At 43.2% G+C, this 20625-nt stretch overlaps 2 protein-coding genes and 1 long non-coding RNA gene across 12 annotated transcripts; 1 reads left to right on the top strand and 2 right to left on the bottom strand.

Annotated features, from left to right (window-relative positions):
• Positions 1-82: 82 nt before the first annotated feature.
• Positions 83-13591, top strand: LOC144411457 (uncharacterized). Of its 2 annotated transcripts, none has more exons than XR_013468628.1 (4): positions 83-223; positions 349-431; positions 4602-4687; positions 13462-13591. It is a non-coding gene; the product is annotated as an uncharacterized LOC144411457 (long non-coding RNA). The 2 variants fall into 2 exon arrangements; XR_013468627.1 differs by lacking the exon at positions 13462-13591 and adding an exon at positions 6067-6669.
• haus5 (HAUS augmin-like complex, subunit 5) lies at positions 86-6126 on the bottom strand. Its single transcript, XM_040184166.2, has 19 exons — positions 5698-6126; positions 5511-5573; positions 5280-5312; positions 5022-5046; positions 4797-4929; positions 4547-4706; positions 4372-4468; positions 3542-3633; positions 3394-3448; positions 3173-3300; positions 3009-3090; positions 2723-2877; positions 2386-2548; positions 2137-2217; positions 1881-2026; positions 1714-1810; positions 1209-1347; positions 890-1022; positions 86-373 (listed from the first exon to the last, which is right to left on the bottom strand). Exons 1-19 carry the CDS (start codon positions 5793-5795, stop codon positions 271-273), a joined length of 1983 nt encoding a protein of 660 aa, XP_040040100.2. The 5' UTR covers positions 5796-6126; the 3' UTR covers positions 86-270.
• Positions 6384-11992, bottom strand: LOC120823814 (fizzy-related protein homolog). 9 transcript variants are annotated; one of them, XM_040184169.2, is made up of 15 exons: positions 10739-10904; positions 10443-10467; positions 10129-10241; positions 9865-9984; positions 9614-9677; positions 9389-9519; positions 9129-9211; positions 8836-9019; positions 8627-8692; positions 8436-8538; positions 8107-8291; positions 7782-8015; positions 7282-7386; positions 7084-7176; positions 6384-6993 (listed from the first exon to the last, which is right to left on the bottom strand). In XM_040184169.2, exons 3-15 carry the CDS (start codon positions 10195-10197, stop codon positions 6952-6954), a joined length of 1479 nt encoding a protein of 492 aa, XP_040040103.1. In that variant the 5' UTR covers positions 10198-10241; positions 10443-10467; positions 10739-10904; the 3' UTR covers positions 6384-6951. The 9 variants fall into 9 exon arrangements, with proteins under 9 accessions (XP_040040103.1, XP_077964550.1, XP_077964554.1 ...); XM_078108424.1 differs by having other exon boundaries at positions 10735-10903; XM_078108428.1 differs by having other exon boundaries at positions 9389-9516; positions 10739-10901.
• Positions 13592-20625: the final 7034 nt, after the last annotated feature.

Genomic DNA, 20625 nt, shown 5'->3' with positions numbered 1-20625 from the left:
CAATGTTGCCCGGTGCACGACGGACACATACTACTACATTGTGTTGTTTTATTAATAAAGTATTAGGAGAGACACGAACAAATGCTTGGATTCGAAATGATTTATTAGGCACGGATTTTCACTTGGTAAAACACCAGCAGCGGCGATGAGCATGAAAAACAGGAGAAAAAAAGAAGAGGGCATTTTCTAACTATTGTAGCATTGTCCCTTTGCTACTGAAAAGGTGCGTTAACGGATCTACTTCCTATTTACTTAAGGATGATTTGCCCCCTAAGAGGCTTTGGCAGCAAGTTTCCACTTTTGTAACCACTGTTGAAAAGTCAGTCCTCCCTTATTGACATCCGGTAGGACATGCTGGGCTGGCCGATCCCACCTGAATGCATGGACAAAAGAGAAGAAGTTTACCAGCAAACCCAACACTCTGACTGAAGGTAATGATCCAAAATTGCAAATCACTGATTTATCAGAAAATAATGAGTTAAACACAATTATCTACACCACTTTTCATAGAAAGCAAAATCAAAGTTAGCACATCATCCATTGCAGTGGAAAGCTACAGCATCACAGAAGAAAGAAGTTCTTTGAAAACTTTTGGATGTAAATGATAAGTCAGTACAAGTGTTAACTTTTCCCGTTCTTTGCACTGTGAAAAGGTGGTCTCACCCCGAGACCTCAGTAATTAGGCTTGTTTGTAAAAAGTGGAAAATGTTGCGTGTGAGAGGGAAGTCTGGGTCAACGTGCTGCCATCGTGACCGACCCCGGATAGGAGGAGGAAAATAGATAGTAATAGAACTACAAAAGTCACACTGATTGAAAAATAATTACAATTTTGCAAAATGGAAAACATCCATAGTTTTTTGATTATCTCCTTTTTTGAAATGTGCCTCACCAGTAAGAGATGGCAGTTTTGACTTGGACCCCATAAGAAAGGCCTTGGGTGCAACGTTGGGTGAGGCATCTGACTCTCTGTACCAGAGCGTCCAGAAGCTTCTGATCTTCTTCCAGGACTCTAGACAGCAGAGCTAAGAGCCACAGTGCAGACAAACAGTACTTCTGTTGTAACTAACATTTTCCATAATTCTGAAAACTTCTTGCTCAGCAAACATACATTCTTTATTGAATACAAACTGTGTAAAAACAGACAAATACAGCTTCCTTAGTATGTATTTTAAGCTTGTTAACATCTTTCTGGTTGAGTTCCCCCCTACCTTTTTGATCAGATGCATGCAGCAACTCTGTTTCCTTCTGTATTTTCTGCGAAGTTACAGCATAAAGTTGCAGTGACTGACGGAGAAAACGTAGCTCAAGCTGCTGGGCGCACGCGTGGGAACACAACTCCTCTGGAGCCTGTGTAAGAAAAGGGAGAAAAGTTTGTGTCAATGAGAAAAGGGGCAAAGGAGCAGAAATTCTATGACATTAACATGCATCTACATGAAAACAACAACAACCAAAAAAACATCTCCACGGTGAGTTTGTAGCGTTTGAATGTAGCTCCTGTTTCAAAACCACCATCTGCATGTGACGTTTAAGAAGCAGTGGGAACTCTAGGAGCTGCTAGCAGAACTTTTATAGCAGTCAACCTTTGCCAGCAACCGTGAAAACATAATAGTATGGTCTTATGTACAGTACCTCAACACTTTTTATACAAAAACATATAAAAGGAGTTTCTCACTGTGGTCAAAGCACACTGTTGCGTTATATGGACGGACTCACCCTGTAGAGTGGGAATGCCAGGTTCTGACACAAGCTGCTGAAGGTCGGGGACTGCAATCGATGGATGGACAACCACGATGCCGGAATCCTTTGCATTCTGAAACAACAGAAAACCAGGTGTAATGGCTGGGATTTACACGTTCAGGTGTCAGGTAACCTGTTCTTACCCATCAACAGTCCTGCGGTCCAAAGCGAGAAGTGAAATTGTTCCAAACTGTCTTGCCTCCCTGGAAATGGAGTTTCTTTGAGTGCCGCCTGCAGTGGTGACCACTTCAAGCTGAGGCTCTAGTTTGCCCTGCACAAATTCCTGCAACTGCAACAAGACAGAAAGACAGGTGAGAGAATAAGAGCTTTCTTTGGCTCAAAGGCCTAAACATTTTCTTCACCCCAATCTTCAGTGTCGTAGATGGAGAACATTCACACCTCTGCGTGCAGACAAATCAGCTCCCTCTTGGCGGTGGAGTTACCCTTTATCAGACCTCGGATGTGCTTCTGTCTGAGGACCTGGACAAAAACAGACCGGGTTTAATGATATGTTGAAGATACGCTGATGCCTCTGCGCATTACCATTTACCAAAGGTTTGGTAAATCCAGATGTAAAGTTGACGTCACACATTATTAATGCTAATATATGCTGGTAATTAAGGTCTCATATTCTCAATTGACTCTCACCACTTGTTGTCTGAAGTCAAGGATGCTCTGCCACTGGCTGTGAAGCTTTCTAAGCGCCTCCTGTCTGCTTTTTGCATGCAGATCAAGTTGTATACACCTGTCTCTGATTTGATCCCTGGCTGCTGCCTGCATGACACACTGAAGCTCCACCTCTAGAGCTGACCTGTCAGAAAAAAATGGGAACAAAAATACCAATCTCCACGTCAAACCAGTGTACACATTTTTCATACATTGACTCAATTATTCTATACTTGTAGGGGGAAATACACCCTTTGCACTATGTGTTAGAACCTCATCAATCAAACTCTCATTACTACAGTACAGGGAGTTTTCTTACAGTGCCATGGTGTCATTGTGAAGCTCATCTGCAATACCAGACACCTCCAGCTCAGCCGTCTTCTTACGGGCCTGCAGCTGGCTTTGGAGCTGCTGGACTCTGGAGCGAGTCTGGGCCAATTCCACCAAACTCTGTTCCACCTCTTCCCAAGCATCCTGGAAACCAAAACAAACGTGTAATTCCACAAATAATATGTTGCAATCATAAATGCCAGGAAACACATCAACATGTTTTATATACTGTATGAATTCCCCAAATATCAAATTGTGTGATTTGTGTCTAGCACCTCTAAGAGGGTCTTAACCGATGGCAAGTCATTATCCTCTTCTGTTGACACGTCCAGTAGGTGATTGCTTTCATAGCGGAACCTGCAATTAAAAAGCCTTTTGAATACTCTGATACTGAAAACTTGAGGTTTTATAGTGATGAATTATAAAAACTTTAGTTTACCGTAGAGCGGAAACATCCTGTGCCACATCCAGAGAGGCTAGTTTCTCCTCTAGTTCCTTCTGCTCTCTGGAAGCTAAATATTCCAATGCAGAGAGGACATGGTTTGGAGGATAACCACACAACATGTTCTGATGACATAAACACAAGTTGTTAATTTAAGGCAAAATGTATTGAGTACAAGTACAAAAATGTTGTGTTAAAAGTAATCAAAATACAGAAACCTCCACAGCACTCAGCCAATACTCAAACACAGCAGTCCTTTGTTCACGAGTTATACTGAGAAATAACAGTGATAAGAGGTTAATTCAAGAAGGGGAAAGTTGACAGTATTCTGAAAGACTTGAGTACCGTATCCATTGTTGTACTTACTGTTTGGCTGCAGAGTTTGCAGTTTTCAGTTCACTCTCTTGTAAAGACTGATAGAAGTGGACCCTGTCATCACACAGCTCTCTTACATCACGCTGAAGAGAAAAATGAAAAACAGGATTTCCTTCAGTCAAAAGGCATCTTGGGTCTACAGCCATCATATTTGCGCAACTAAGTGCTGGTCAACTTGTATGATGTCTTCAAAAATATGGATTTAAACTTAAATTGTTTTGCAAAATCTATGTGAATCTCTATCGGCTCTAGTGCTACATGCTAGTCATTACATTACATTACAGGTCATTTAGCAGACGCTTTTATCCAGAGCAATTAGGGGTTAGGTGTCTTGCTCAGGGACACTTCGACATGGAACATGGGGCAGCCTGGAATTGAACCACCAACCTTGTGCTTCCCAGCACACCTTCTCTACCCCTGCGCCACGACGACCCCAGTCCAGTCCATTGAGACTAGTCCAGTCTCAATATGTCAAGATATCTAATGAACTATATGTAGCTGTTCCCTTTCGAAATTGGAATTGTGTGTCGACAATCCCTCATTTATTCATTGCTCCCTTATTTGATACTGTATACGCTGCGTAGCTCCTCATCCTCCACAGTGGTACATCTGCAGAGTCATATTGTGTAGTTGTTAGCAGAAATTTTTTTTTTACAAATTTGGAGACCAAAATAAAATGAGGAACTGTAGACATAGTTAACATAGTGTTTGAGCATTTTTGTCTACTGACTTTTTTTTCCAGACTGAATCATGTGCTAATGGATAGTACACCACTATTGCACATGCAATTAAAATATAAACAAGCTTTAGGTAGTTCTTACCAGGACTTGTGCCTCTGCTGCACCTTGAGAGTCTAAGTTATCAACATCTCTGCTGCTGGGGGGTTTATCATCAAACAATACTTCAATCTCTGCTTTCCTACAAAACACAACACAGCTCTCACTTAATATGGTTGTGTACATTATCTAAGTTGATTCATTTCAGGTATTGCCTTACCTGGCAAGTTCTTCCAGTGCCTGGCAGTGCCCATTGACTTTTTGTGTGTCTGCAGAAAGCACCCTGCGGCCTAAGATGCAGCGTTGCCTATAGGCCTGCATAAGAAGCTCTCTGCGCCGACTGTCCTCCACCTGGGCCCAGGTACGACTGATGGACTGCTCTGTTAGTAAATAGTAGATAACAGTGGTTTAAGGGATCACTTTAAATATTGTTAAACAGTGCGACCCCTTACCACATCGGCCAAACTAACCTTGTGTGGCCAACTGTTCCTCTGTTCCACTGAGCTGAGAGTCCAAGTGACTGATCTCTGCTCTCAGCTGCTCTATCTTGCTCTGAAGCTCTCTCTGCTTGGCAGCATCACTCTGGCCCTCAGCATGCTTCAGCTGAACATGCAAAACCCCCGACACATTTTACTTTATTGTTTGCGGTCATACTGAAATTAAAATTCCAGTCTGTAGCATTAGTCTCAGCCTACCTCTTTGTCTTGAAGAACTTTGTACCTTTAACATCATGATGTCAAGGAAATAGCTGGGTAAATGCTAAGCACAGTGTGCATGGTGGATTAGAGGAATTCAGTGTACGCTGTATACACATACAAACCGCACCGAGTGCTGCGCAAGATACACTGTACATTCTGTCAAAATGACCTCCCGCCGACATTTACATGAGGAAGTACATTACCAAACTACACACATTAAGTTGCCATGGTAACTGTCAGGGCGGTAAAGGATACCACAGGAGGTTGCCACGGACGACCCGCACGTTCCTGGAAAAACAGAGAAACCGTCGGACAGGTGTAATCCATCATTTGCCATCTTTTGGCAAAGGTGAGACCGTAGTGTATTTTAGAGATGAAGGCGGTTATTTGAAGCCACAGTGTTCTTCATGCCGACAAGACAATTACTGAAACAGTGTTGGTATACAAGATCAGCGTTAACTCTGGCATAGTGTATGGACAACTAACCTCTGCTGAAAAACGTGTTGGATGACATATCTCCATATAGACTTTCCTGTGCCGATACAGAGCCTACGAAAGACATGATCAGCATTACGTTTGTTTAAAGTTGCATATATGCATCAACCGTGAGGACCTCGGACAATACGCTTAAGCAGTCACATTGATCGTCGTACACAAAACAGCGGATACCTACGTTTTAAAGTAGCCGTCGTTCGGCAGACTATCCGGGGGCAGGTTGAACTCCTCCGTCGCCCAACGTTTTAACTCCCACACAAGATTTCTGTCCGCCATCCCGAGAGGCCACAGAAGGTAACAGGACTTGTGGAGAGCTCAGTTAGCGTCAGCTAGCTAGCCACAGTCGGGCCACTATTTGTGTCAGCTAGCGTTAGCTTAGCTGAAACTCAGGTTGTTGACGGCATTTAGCCAATTTTAGTCCTTGAACTTACCGTGTTTGTGCTGATAATACAATTGTACTTTAATACCGTTACGCGCAAAGAACTCGGTAACGGCAGTATTTGTTTTCCTTGTATTCACAAACTTTCAACTTCCCGCCCGTTCACAGCACTTCCAGTCGGCATATCCGCTGAGACAGCGCCCCCTAACGGCTGCAGGCATGACTACACCGTGTTGTTTATGTGGTTTTATTAATCCCACTAAATAATGAGAATGACCATACAGATCCCGCCACAAATACACGAGTACGTTGATTCAGCTTTTGTTTTTATCAATTTGCATCATGTTAACTGTGATTAATTGGTAGAAATATCGGCACATGAAAAATGTATTTCAATTGTCAAATAAATACGTAAGCATGTTAAATGTTGCACAACGAACAAAAGAATTGCATTTGTAAAGGCAAAAAAACATATAGACCAGTTCTGCAGTTGCATCATCTTTTAATTCTTCATGTACTTAGTACATGTCTGCGCAGTGTAGGACTCTGTCCACAGGAGCAAAACTGCATTGTATCATCCGGCTGATCTCAACCATCGTATTCCAAGGATCACAGTAAACATGGTGCACATATTGTAAAGGCCATAGTGGGTGATTATGTTAAGGGTTTCATGTTGTATGTGTGCCATAATATGTAATGGCATTTCTTTCCCATTGTAGCTAATTGCGTTGGCTTTCACTGTTGCGTAAAATAAATAAGACCTGAGTTTAACAAGAACTACAACAGCTCATTTCAGATTCCACAACACAATATTGTATAAAGTAAGTAATGCCAACAAATTCTTGTTGTTCATACAAAAAAAAAAAAAAGGTACTCAACCCACTTATACATTTTTATAAAAATTACTACATTCATAATGAGAACCTAAAAGTAAAAAAAAGTTGCCCAAACAGTTGTTGGCATGAAGACAAAGTGCTCAGTTGCTCTTGCTGACATTTCCTCTGTGAAAAAATGTCACAAGGTGCTTGTTTAAGAGTTTTAATTTGCTTTAAGTTACCGTATCCTAGTAAAGAGATTTAAAACGGATACGGATTCCTGAAACAAAAGATAAAGAACCTTTGTTAATTTCTGTGCAGATATGGGCGTGCAATAACAGAATACCGTTTCCAAAAAGTGTTTTCTCACCTTAGTTGACCTTGTTTTACTGAAAACATTCCAGAAGCGTAGAGTCTCATCTCCAGCTCCCGTCACAATGGCCTCACCATCCGGGGACATTGCCTAGTATAAAGAAATAAACAATAACAATTTACCAAATGCCAACTTTTCCATTAATGTGACCAATTGCATGACTACATTGTGATCACAAAAAGAACACAAACTGACCAGGTAGAGCACTCTGTACGAGTGTCCTGTGAGTTTGGCAACCTGAGTGAGAGCTGGATATTTCCACACCAAGATCTGGTTCTGAGAGTAGCCATGTGTGCTCACCTAGATAAAAAGACACAATTTGACCAACATAATTTGACCGTTGCAATGGCATCAACAATGCCCATTTTAATTTGTGTGCCAGATATATATAAAAGACGAAAGGCAAAACTTTGTCAAGTGGAAGTGGGTACATTCTGCCCAGAGAATTGTTTATTCAAACAATGCTATGCAAGAATGCTCTACTGCTTTTGTTTATGTGTAAAAATGGGCAACAACTACATTTTACTGCGGATCCCTGTTCAAAAATGAGCTGATTCAGATTTTAAATCTTTAAGTACCAATGACAACTTTTTACAAGTATCATTTTGACACTTAAAATAGGCCATGGAACGTCTCATGGTCAATGCAAATGGGACCCTCGTGAACTTTTGCAGTGTGTAACTGCTGCCACTTACCAGCTCATTGGCATGTTTGGACCAAGCCAGGTTGCAGACCTGGGAGCCGGTGTCCATACACTGCAGCGGCTGTGAGGTCAGGGTGTTCCAAAACCGGATGCAGCGGTCAGCAGTACCGCCCCCGGAGGCCAGCAGGCCATGCTGGTGTGGGGACCAGGCAATGGCTTTCACTGCAGCCAGGTGATCCATGTACGTTTGCAGTGGACTCAGCGAGGAGTGGTTCCAGACCAGCAGCTGAGATGACAAAAAAAAAGAGACACATTAAGAAACACAACATCTAAAAGCACTAAAATTAGGACGTATTTCATAAGAGTCACAACTGTACCTTGTTGTCGTTGCCACCAGAAGCGAGCAGCTGATGGTCAGTGCTCCACTTTAAGCCGCACACTTCCTGTCTGTGTCCCTGCAATCGTCTCTCTGACTGCAGAGGAGGCGTCCGCACATCTCTCTGAAGAATCATACGATCACGGCTACCCGAAGACAGCTGGTCGGCATTCCATGCTAACGCTCCTGCAAACAGATTTAGATTCATTTGAGCTTAGTCGCTCTCAATATTCATCTAAGATTTTAAAGGACACAATTATCATGAATGTCAAGTATTCATGTATTTTTTCCAGTTCCTTTATTCGCCGGGTTCAGCAAACATGTTCTTACCAACTCTAGCTGTGTGTCCTTCCAGGGCAAAGAGTTTCTTCCCCGCACCGGCATCCCAGATCTGAACATAGCCTTTGTGAGTCCCCACTGCCACCAGGTTACCCTGGAAAAAAAAAGGTTTAAAAAGGAAAATTAACTACCATAAGATTACCGTGGTAGTTTCCTTAAGGCAATAAGCTGTGTTTACTTACCCTTTCGGACCACCCAACCGACGTGACTGAGTCTCCCTCCACGGATAAATCACACAATCTTGTTACCTGAGGAAAATTAAATCCAACAATCGATTAACTTTGATGTACGATGGTATTGAATGCGGCCAAGGAACAAAATACATATACAAAGTTAAGCAAACCGTTCACATTCATGTTCCAAAATCAGTTGTTTAAACACTGTACAGTACCTGGCTAGTACAGGCGCTCCACAGGTAAACGCATGTACCCAGCCCGACACTGAGCACATTGAGAGACGACCAGTCCACCAGATTGAGGTAAAAATCATCTTGCAGCTCTGGAGCATCCAGGACTTTAAAAGGAATCTTTGAGATTTTGCGAGTTGGCTTTCTCGGTGAACGCAGCAATTTCTGACTGCAACAGGAAAAGTTGGACATTGTGAACCGCTGATGTAAAAATGAACCATGTCTTTGCTTGCAGTGTGAACAACACGCCATATATTTTACTTTAAAGGTATTTTTACCTTTTGTTGCTGACAGGTGATAGAGAGTAGGGGGAGATGTTGGTGCCATCTTCTGGTGACGACCTCTTGGTGTTAAGCGAATACTGCAAAGAATCGAGAAAAAACAATCTATAAAAAGAACATAAAACACTGAAACAGGGGTATACTACTCTTCCACATTGTGTTTTTTTTACCATCACTTAAATATCCAACAGCATACTCTATGTGTGTCTTTTCTAATGGGCTACATCCTCACTCATTACATGATGAAATGTTCTTACGGTGAAGAGACTTCTCTTTTCTGGGGTTGATGGCTGCAGACGCCTGTCCTCCGTCTGAGGGTCCAGGATCTTTTCTATTCCTGCTCCTAGCAGCTCATTCTTGAGGAGAGCAGAGTAGGCCTGCCCGTCTGCTGCATGAAAATAAATGTAGTTTAAAACAAAATGCACCCAACTACAATTCTGTATGAACAAGAGTAACAGACAAAACCGAATACGTTCATTTACCTTTAAGGTTATCAGAGGAGGCATCCTTGGTTTTTCTGTTCTGACTTGGCGACTTCTCATTTTCCTTAAAAACATAAAAATACCAACATTCATTTGACAACCAAGCCGTTGTTGTTCGGTCTCAGACAGAACATTCATACAGTAACCAACCACACTATAACACAGTGTAACCTTCAGACATCTCTTGCATTTATAGTACTATTATCTTGGATAAACATGGATGCACAAATGTACCCACAAACTGTTCATACATTGATTCTGTGGAAGTTAATACTCCAGTTGGCCCCGGCTCTGGTTGGAATGAATCTGTCTCCAAGCTTACTGGGTGACGATAACGGGGAGCCGGTGGGTGTTTGACGCAGTGTCTGTTTCTGCAAAAACACATTTTTTTCATCATTTTCATTGATATATATATCAACTTTCTGATCATTTCAAATTGTAATATAACACAATTATACTGCCAATTCAGTGTTGATGTGAAACATTTATATTATTAAAGACCGCAGAAAACTCACAATGGGACTCAGGTTGTCATTTTGAAGGTTGATTTGTCGGAGGAGGCGATGTTCATATTCTGAATCCATCCTCGAGTCCTGATCCGACAGCCACTGGCCGGCCAGTTGGACACCTGTCCAACAAGCACAGCACCCATTTAAACAGTCACATTCAGTTGTTGTCCTCTGGAGGTAACAAGTAATGCAAGTAAACAAAGTTAGCCAAAATATGAACTGTTATGCAAGTACCCTGAAACTTACGTAGTTTAACCGTAAAAGCAGATAATTAGCTAGGTAAAAAAAAAAAGTAAGACCTGACTATGTTATTTACTTACGTTAAGTGTAACGTGATCTTAAACGCTGAGTTGATGATAGATTTAATGGAAGAACACATGAACTTAAGTTACGTTACGTCCGTTTCAACACGATTGACTTTCAGGAAGTTCAAAACAGAGAATTACATTTCGGAAAGCCTTGCAAGTAGCTAACGATGGATGTCATCAACTGGGCATATTTACAATAATGTACAGAAAAGGAGGAAAGAAACTAACCTAGCTAATGGTAACTAGCACTAGCCAATTTAGCTAGCTAGTGGCTAATCATATCATATTTGCAATAACAACATACATACAAAAAAAGCCAGTCCCTGGAAATCGTCACACGAACGCCGAACGGGACCAACAATTCAAGGATTAGATCAGATTAATAAACTAAGCGTTGTATTTCAAGTTGTTCACTCCCAGATCTGCAGCGAATGTAATTCGGTTTATTTCAGATCAAAATTACAATGCATTGTGGGAGTTTTGTCCACCCGGTGACGTATGACTTTCAAATCAAAATACGGAAATGCTACATTTCAGGAGTTGAAGTTCAGGAAGTATTTCAAGTATTTCACAACCGATATTTCACCATCGATCCTAAAATGCACGTTCTATCTTACAATACGAACGTTTATCACACGGGAATAGTCTTCAGATGCGACTATTTATTTCAGCAAATAGGTGAAGCGGTCTAAATCAACTAACGTTAGATCTGTAAAATAGTCGATATGGTGTAACGTTAGATCAAACAAAAAAGTTTCCAACGATGAAGTGGATGTGCGAATGTATGTTTTCGCTTTGTTGTTATTATGAGTGGTTTTCTTGTCGTGTCCAAGTCTCGACCATAGAGGGCGTCCTAATTCTATCTCCGAACTCAGACCCATCCAGCGTCAAAAATTCTGTCAGGCAATCCGTGTTCTGTACCATCCAGACGTACTTTAACACTTTATTACGCCCCCATCCTGATCAAAACATTGTGAATCTCTATGTGATTTCAGGACATGTTCAAACATATCCATGCAAAAAAAATGACAACAACAAAGTTCAATTTCATCAGTATAGAGTACATAACAAATTGTATTAATTGAAGAGATAATTACATCAAAGTTTTAATAACATTGCTTTTTCACTGTAGTAACAAATATGCCGTTGTGGGACGATATAACGAACAATCATTTACTCAAGGCCAAGGAACATTAGGGAAATAGAGGATTGCAAATACCTGGACGTCCACACGATTATATGGACTGGATTAAAAACACAGTACAAGAAATGTCAGAGCCGCCAGTGTTTTCTCAGAAGACTCACGTTTTACAATCTTTTATCACTCTGTGGTGGCCAGTAACATCCTCTACGCTGTAGTGTCCTGGGGAAGAAGGAAAAGGCAGCTAATGCCAATAGAGAATAAGCTCATTGGTACAGCTGGTCTGGAGTCTGTGGCTGACGGAAAAAAGGATGCAGAGGAAAACACAAAGTATCCTAGACAATGCCCATGTAGCTTGCGGTCTAATGCCTTGCTCAAGGACACTTGTTCGATTAGTTGGATGCCTGCTGTCTGTGGGTTTCACTTCTCTGAACGGTTTGGGGGCGAATGTGTCCATAATCCCTGTCAAACAAAGAACAAGTGAAATCAAAACTGTTATGTGAAAAATAAACCTGCAGATGGAGACCCGCGATGAAATATTTGTTAATCTAATCAGGCGTGGTCATGACAGGTCAGATGTAATATTTGATCCGATGGATTGTGTACGCTGCTTTTTCCAATACACAGTAACAGTATTATGAATTCATAGTGTGTGTTTCTGTTTGTATCATCCAAAAACATGACTGAATGTCCTCTTGTGTTACCACCCTCTTCTATTCACTAACATTGTCTCTGCAGTGCACTGCTAATGAGCATGTAGCTATAACAAAAGGCCGAGCACTGTGCCTTTAATGCTGACAAGTGTAGTGATAATAATCACACACAGAGGCCCCCCCTGTGAACACTGTGGGTTTTCTGGTGAGTGAGCCTATAGAAATATACCACATCAGACACACACCATAGCTCTACAAGTGTGCAGGAAGCGTCCCTCCCTCTCTCTCTCTGTCTGTCTGTCTATCAGTCTCTCTCTCACAGACACACCCACACAACACTGGCGCCAACAGGCAAATCCCCCCCCTTCCACCCTCTCTTCGCTGACCTCTAATTATGTCATGCAAAAAAGCTGTGTCCCATTGAAAAGCTCCCTTAATCAAACCCAATTAATTCCGCTATTTTCCCTTATTGTTCCTTGCGAGGAACGCGTCTCTCCAATAAGACTGTTAACTCCAGCCGGGGCCCTTTCAGATCTACTGGGTTGCAGGAGCGAAATAATAGACTGTGCAATTAATCAATTAGTCATTATGGTCTCGGTTGTTGTTAATGAACACAGTAACTGTGAGGTGAGTTAGGGCTTCCTCCAAATGACTAGTCTTCCTATTAGAAATTTAGTCATTTCATGATCGTGATCATTTCAGTAAGATAATTGGTGCACACTTTGTAATGGGAAAATGATATGTAACCCTTTTAAATGCTTCATTTGTATAACCAGTTTATTAGTTGCAAGTGGTTAGATCACAAAGGCCCTGACATACAAACTGACGTCTCCCTCTTGGATTAGATGGTTCCAGCGTCCTAGCTGTAGAGATTGAACAAAGTGTTTGTTATGTCTATGACCACCTTTGTTTTAGCATGTTGGGAGAGCAAGGACACGGTCAAAGAACTGACGTGTCTTACATGGATAAGATGTTCCCAGTACCCTGGCTGTAGATACTCAACAAGATGGTCAAAGGTTTCTGTTGACGCCACCGATATCTAAACTTAGGTATAAGAACTGCCTCGATGTGTTGGGGGAAAAAAAGGAGGTTCTTGACAGTCTACTGACCACGTAGCTGTTATGACCCTTTTTCCCTTGCAAGGAAATAAACGGAGAAAAGACATACTTGACTCAGAGCCTTTGTTTCTTACTTAACGATTGTCTGTGCAAAATCTTCCACCACAATTTGGTGTCAGAAGTGGGATCGTTTGAAGCTCCGTCGGGACTCCGAGGACGTCCGGGAAGGGGCCCCTTCAGGATCCACCAAGACGTGATTCTGCCCTATACCTCATCACACTCAGAGAGAGGGGACCGGCGACCAGAAGAGATCTGATTGGCTTCAACACGATCCGATGAGGAAGATTTTCACACGAATCGGGTAAGAAGTTGATATTCTGATTTTCAAACGGGGCTTTCTGAATTATAACGGGTGATAACAGATTACAAAGACGGGTATTTAGTACTTTGGGATTTTTTAATTTATTTTTTCTCTCTCTTCTTAGAAAATCCAAATTTCGGTTATTTGATTGGGCTTCTAATGATGATAACTTGTCTTTTTATCCGGTTATTTGAAAAATGTGTATAAAATTATAAGAGTAATTATGCAGTATTTCCGGTTCATCAGCATCCAACTTTTTACTGAGGAAGACAGGGAGCAATTTGCGTATTACGATTGTATTCAGACTAACTATCTGAAAATCGCATAATTGTGACCCTTGACCAAAGGGGAAGACAGGGGCAATTGACAATTGTGACCCTTTACCGAAGGGGAAGATAGGAGGGGTTTTGAGAGTTCACTGAAATCGCAAAATCTCAGCCCTTGACCTAACAGGAAGACAGGAACAATATCGGGGTTTTCGGACAGTAATCTGAAAACAGATATTTGCGCCCTTGACCTATATTTATTGACCAATAGTTCTGGTTGGGTTTTAACTTGTATTTTTCCTACGTAAAAGAAAATCAAGACTTATAGTGACGACTATATTTTAAGTAATAAAAAGTATACTTCACCACGCCTGAAAGATGGGTGGTGTACACGGTAAAAGTAAAAAGGAAATGGGTTCTCCGGAGGGACCCATTGTGGATCTGATGAGAAGGAAATATGGAGATCAATCTCTAGAGTTTTTGCCCGAGTGGTCAAAAGATTTGGGGTTCCCTGCAAATGATTCTTTCAGTAGAATAAAACTGAACATGTTACGAACAGGCTTAGAGGGAAAAGAGAAGGGTATAAAAACTCAGAGGGTGATAAAAGGCAAAGACTTGGAGGACATTGAGAAACAAAGTAAATGGTTAAAATGGTGGGAGGATGAATGTGAATGTAGAGAAAGGAAACAAATGGCTAAAGAATTGATATGCGCAAAAACCACATTGGTTGAAAAACCAGATCCAAATGTTATTGAACAAAATGACCGATGTGCTTCTTCTCCCTTGTATCCGAGTCTCACAGGGGCTGGGGGCCCTCTCCTCAACACATGCCCACCACCGTACCCTGCTTCACCTGCGAACCAACAGGAGACGCTCTGGGGACGTGGGAATCACACCTGAAGAATGCTTTCATGAATGGACTATTGCCCGACATAAAAATGAATGTGCAGCGCTCTGTGGCTGGAATGGAAGACTCGCGACTCGCGGATGTAAAGAAACATGCTGCGCATGCGCAATCCATGGACATAGAGAGAACTGACCACGAGGGGAAAAGGCGGTCACGTCAGATTGAACTCGCCCAACTGACTATGCTCCAAGCTGTCACTCAACTTGCCAGAAACGACCGCCCACGGGATCCCAACCAACGGGGCGGATTCAGGGGGCGTGGTCGGGGCATGACGAGTGGACGCTCCTCCTGGAACCAGGAGGGATCACAGCTGTCTCCACCCAATGACAATGATACGTGTTTCCGCTGTGGCGAACAGGGACATTGGCACAGAGAATGTCCACAAAATGCACCTCGTAGAGGATGGGGGCGTGGACTGGCCAGACGAGGAAGGGGTGGCAACGCACATTCCGATTGACGTGAGGCGGAGGGGGAGGAGGCTGCATGTGAGGGGGAGACGGCAACCATGCTGAGGCCTCACATGATAAGGGAAGTAAAACACACACACACCGCAGCCGGCAATGAAGAAACGCTTTTTGCACTAACTCCCTACACGCACACACACACACACACACACACACACACACACACACACACACACACACACACACCAGAGCAACAACAAGCTCTCATGGACATCACAGAGCAATGGAGAACACAACAAAAGCTTTCACTTAAACACACATATGCAAAGTTTTCAGGAAAATCATTTGAAAATATGCCCACCACTATGGTGCAAATTCAAGGGAAACTTTTATCGTTTTTGGTTGATTCAGGGGCTACACATTCTGTAATACAACAAAAGTATTTTCCAGGTCAGAAACTTAGTGGAAAACAGGTTTTCTCACAAGGAGCTTCAGGGATGATTATTGTAGAGAGATTTACGGCACCTATGACCAGTACACACACAGACTCAACTGACCCTGAACCAGACATCACAGTAAAACATTCCTTTTTGCTGTCCTCTTGCTGTCCCATTAATCTAATGGGCAGAGACCTCATGTGTTCTTTCGGCATTAGCCTCATCTCCACTCCTACAGGGTTGCAAGTGGTGAGATGCAGAGCCATTGACCAGATGGCAAAGACAGTTATGAGTGATCCAATGTTTGTGTACCAGTGATGGCTTCCGGTTGACCCACAATCAGAACTGTCCCACCTGGCAGCATCTGCCTGAGGCAGAGTGCATGGATGCTTCATATCTCCACTGCACAGCTCATGTGTCACATGGGCCAGATAAGCAATATGATGCATTATTTCTACAGGATCTGAATGATCAAATTGCATGTATGACATTGTTTTGGTCCACACTTAAATGTGCTGTTTCCGTTATTCTCACCCCCTCTCAGCAGCACCTCTTTAATGTGGACTCTTCTTTCCCACACATCTCCTTGTCTAAAGCAGCAACAGACCAATGGAGAGATTTGGGACCTTTTGTCGCAGCGTGCGAGGCATTGGCAGATTGGGAGGCTACACCAGATCCACTTGTGATGCGCTCTCCGTCGACAGGCTTCTTTAAACAGCCATTGTGTGTTTTCTGACACACACACTGATACATTTTTGACCAATGTCTCCTCTATTTCTCCTGCCCTCAGTTCTGTTCCAGACACCTTGTGGGCAGCGCATAAATATGACGTGGGACTCATCAAAAAATGTCAACCTGTGGTCATCACTCCTCGATCAGACTTCCGTCCCCACAAACATCAATACCCACTGCGCCAAGAGGCCATTGACGGTATAACACCGGTGTTCAACTCCCTCTTAAAGGCCGGAGTCATTGTTCCATGTCCTGACTCGCCGGTAAGAACACCTATTTTTCCAGTTAAAAAGATCAGAGATGCAGGCAAACTAACTGAGTGGCGCTTCGTGCAGGACCTAAAAGCAGTTAATGCAGCCGTCCACGCACGAGCCCCAAATGTTCCCAACCCTTACACCATTATGGCACAGGTTCCACCTGATGCTCGATGGTTTTCCTCTCAAATGCTTTTTTCAGTGTCCCTGTGGACATTGACAGTCAGTTTTGGTTTGCCTTTAATTTCAATGGCAAGCCTTACACTTTCACACGCTTGTGTCAGGGCTACACAGAATCACCTACGATCTACAACGAGGCACTCAGGGAAAGTTTGGAGAGCCTCACTTTGTCTCCAGGAACAGCTCTTTTGCAGTATGTTGATGACTGTTTAATTGCAGCTCCAACACAAAAGCAGTGTGAACAGAACACACTCAAATTGCTTCAACACTTAGCAGCAGAAGGACACAAGGCCAGCCTATCCAAACTACAGTTTGTTTCACAAAATGGTAGAAAATGGTAAAAACGTTCATTTCCTAGGCCATAACATTTCCGGTGAAGGGAAGACACTATCACCAAAATGCATTGCCTCAATTGTAACACTTCCAAAACCACAAACCAAGAAACAGATGATGTCATTTTTGGGCATGTGTTCCTACTGTAGGTCATTTATTCCAAATTACTCCCAACTCGAGCAACCTCTGTCCACATTGATACATGGGAAAAATCTCAGCGCGCATGATAAAATTCAGTGGCTCCCTGCAGCCTCTCAAGCTTTCACGGACATGAAATGCGCGTTACAAGTTCCTCCGACTTTGGGTCTTCCTGATCCTCACAAACCGTTCACACAAACCGTTGATGAACGTTCTGGATGTATGACATCAGTGCTCCTACAATCCCATGGCAATAAACAACGACCAGTAGCTTATTTCTCCGCAAAACTCGATCCGGTAGCAGCAGGCTTACCACAGTGCCTTCGAGCTGTGGCAGCTGCTGAAAAGGCTCTTACAGCCTCTCGTGACATTGTAGGCTATGCTACGCTAACATTATTGGTTCCACATTCGGTTTCACTGATTCTTCTCGAACAGAAGTCGTCTCATTCATCTGCAGCGCGTTACCTTCGATATCACACATGTCTCCTAGACATGCCGAATGTTACGGTAAAACGCTGCAATGTCCTCAATCCTGCATCTCTTCTCCCCACTCCGGAGGATGGAGAGGAGCATAATTGTTTGGCTGAGCTGGAAGCTCAGTGCACACCTCGACCAGACCTCGCAGACACACCTCTGCTCAACAGTGACATGGTAATGTATGTTGACGGATCTGCTTCACGGGATCCCCTGACTGGTTCTAATCTTGTGGGTTTCTCTGTTGTTTCAGACTCAGCTGTTCTGTGTTCCGGCCCTCTTCCATGTCACCTTTCAGCCCAAGCAGCAGAATTAATCGCGCTAACAGAAGCTTGTAAACTAGCTAAGGATAAAACGACAACCATTCACACTGATTCCGGATACGCTTTTGGCGTGGTTCATGATTTCGGTTGTTGCCCACAGCTGTTGCTGTTTGCAAATGTGCAGCGCACACATCCGGCACAGGCGACATCGCAAAGGGGAATGAGCGAGCAGACTTAGCTGCAAAAGCGGCTGCTAGACGTCCTCTTCCCAAACCATCACCTGCCATGTGTTCTCTTCCCTCCTCTCTTGCAGCCGTGCAGTCCCTCTCTACTTCAGATGAGAGACGTTTTTTGTCCTCCTCCGACTCCAAATTCATAGACGGCATCTGGTATGGTCCGAATGGTAATCCATGCTTACCTAAACATTTCTTCCCTCACTATGCGGGGGGAATGTTAAGTATCATTGATGCAACATGGTTCACAAAAGGCTTTGCAGCTTACGCACAAAGGTTCTGCCAAGCATGCATAACATGTGCAACTTACAATATAGGTCGTTCAGTACAGGTGTCACATCATGCAGCACATCCACCGCCTGCAAGACCGTTTAAACATGTAATCATGGATTTTGTGGAACTCTCCCCATCGGAAGGTTAGAAACACTGTCTTGTAATGGTAGACATGTGGTCCAAATGGGTTGAGGTGTTTCCCTCCAGTAAGCAGACAGCCTCCACAGTGGCTAAAGCCTTGATTTCAGAGAACATTCCCCGCTGGGGAATCCCAAGCAAAATTTCTAGCGACAATGGTTCACATTTTGTCAACCAAGCAATCACAGAATTAAGTGCATACCTGGGTATTGACTTAAAAACACACTGCGCATACCATCCAGCTAGTGGAGGAGCGGTAGAGAGAGAGAATGGAACATTGAAAACAAAACTGGCCAAATGTTGCACAGACACAGGTCTACCGTGGACAAAAGCACTGCCATTGGTTCTGATGTACATGCGGATGAGGAAACGAACACGCAGCAACCTAAGCCCATTTGAAATCCTTTTCGCAGTTCCTCCCCATATAGGTGTGGAAGCTCCAGGAACACCACTCCCTTCCACCACAATGTGCGAGAATGACATGTTAACCTATTGCATTCGACTGTCTTCCACTTTGTCTGATGTAAGAAAACAGGTTGTAGCTGCACTTCCGAGAGAAGCAACAGGTCCACTACACCGACTGCAACCAGGTGACTTCGTGGTAGTGAAGGACTTCAGGAGGAAAGTTGGAAAGCCAAACGGTGGCAGGGTCCATTCCAGATTCTCCTGGTCACCCAAACAGCGGTCAAGGTAGCTGAAAGGGCAACTTGGGTCCACGCATCCCATTGCAAGAAGGTTCCAGATCCAGTACCAGCAGTGGGCTCAGGCGACCCTACCTCCACAACAAGTGTCAATCAACCGACACCACCGATCCAGTGACCACGGACGGGTAGTTGACCGACAGACACACAGTGCATTGTGATCTGTGTTGACTGTCTACAACGCGGGTGCCTCACAAGAAAGAAGGTTGGCAGACTCCACATCCCAACGTGTACCTGTGGACCAACACAAGAAGAAGAACACGGCCAGGACCCCTCCACATAGACACAGTGTGGTGATGTGGTGGCGCTATGCTCAACACGTAGCGACAAAAGAAAATGCTTCCGACTGTTACGTATGTTCTCTGCTACCCATCAGCGCTAATCAACCACGCAATTGTGATTTAAACATGTTTTCATTTCTTTTTTATTTCAATACTGTACGCATGACATCTGGGGTGTAACGCTCAAATCCTTTGAGAAGGTTTCCAGTCTTTATCTTCTCCTAACAGATTTCTTCCTATTTTCCCATTTCGGAGGGTTTTTTAGGGAGTTTTTGCAGGCAGGCAAAGTTTTGTGAGCGATGTCCAGATGTTCATGTTTGTGATATTTGATGTGGTAGACATCAGATGGGAAATTTTTAGGTAGGCATTCTAAATTGATGCATAGTGTGTGATTATTATGTAATCAAAAGAGTGAAATGTTGTGACCCTTTTTCCCTTGCAAGGAAATAAACGGAGAAAAGACATACTTGACTCAGAGCCTTTGTTTCTTACTTAACGATTGTCTGTGCAAAATCTTCCACCACACTATACTTATATACTTTTTCAGTATATATTATATTTTTCAGACGACTTTTTACTTCTACTCCTTACATTTTCACGCAAATATCTGTACTTTCTACTCCTTACATTTAAAAAAAAGCCTCGTTACTTCCGGCTTGTCGTAGTTCAAAAACACAAACACAAAAAACTAGATAAACGGCGCTATGCGGACAGTGAATGTGATTGTGTTTGGATGAGAAGTATGAACATTGAGCATCTAGACACCCGATTGGTTTTCTCCGCTTTGCGCCGGCAGATCGGAGCGACAGCGGGTGGGAAAAGTGGTCTTTGGAAAGTTGGTATTTAGCGACATGGACCCTCCTCCTCCTCCTCTTCCTCACGCAGATTCCATGTAACGTTAAATGAGTGTCTTCATGACCGTGGGTTTGTCCTAAATGTTTTATTGAGAGTCTGGCACAACACAGCGA

The sequence above is a fragment of the Gasterosteus aculeatus genome, chromosome 8, assembly GCF_964276395.1.
Source record: "Gasterosteus aculeatus chromosome 8, fGasAcu3.hap1.1, whole genome shotgun sequence".
In the NCBI taxonomy this organism is placed as follows: Eukaryota; Metazoa; Chordata; class Actinopteri; order Perciformes; family Gasterosteidae; genus Gasterosteus; species Gasterosteus aculeatus.
Note: the sequence above shows the minus strand (reverse complement) of the source record. Positions and strands in the feature narration are given on the sequence as shown.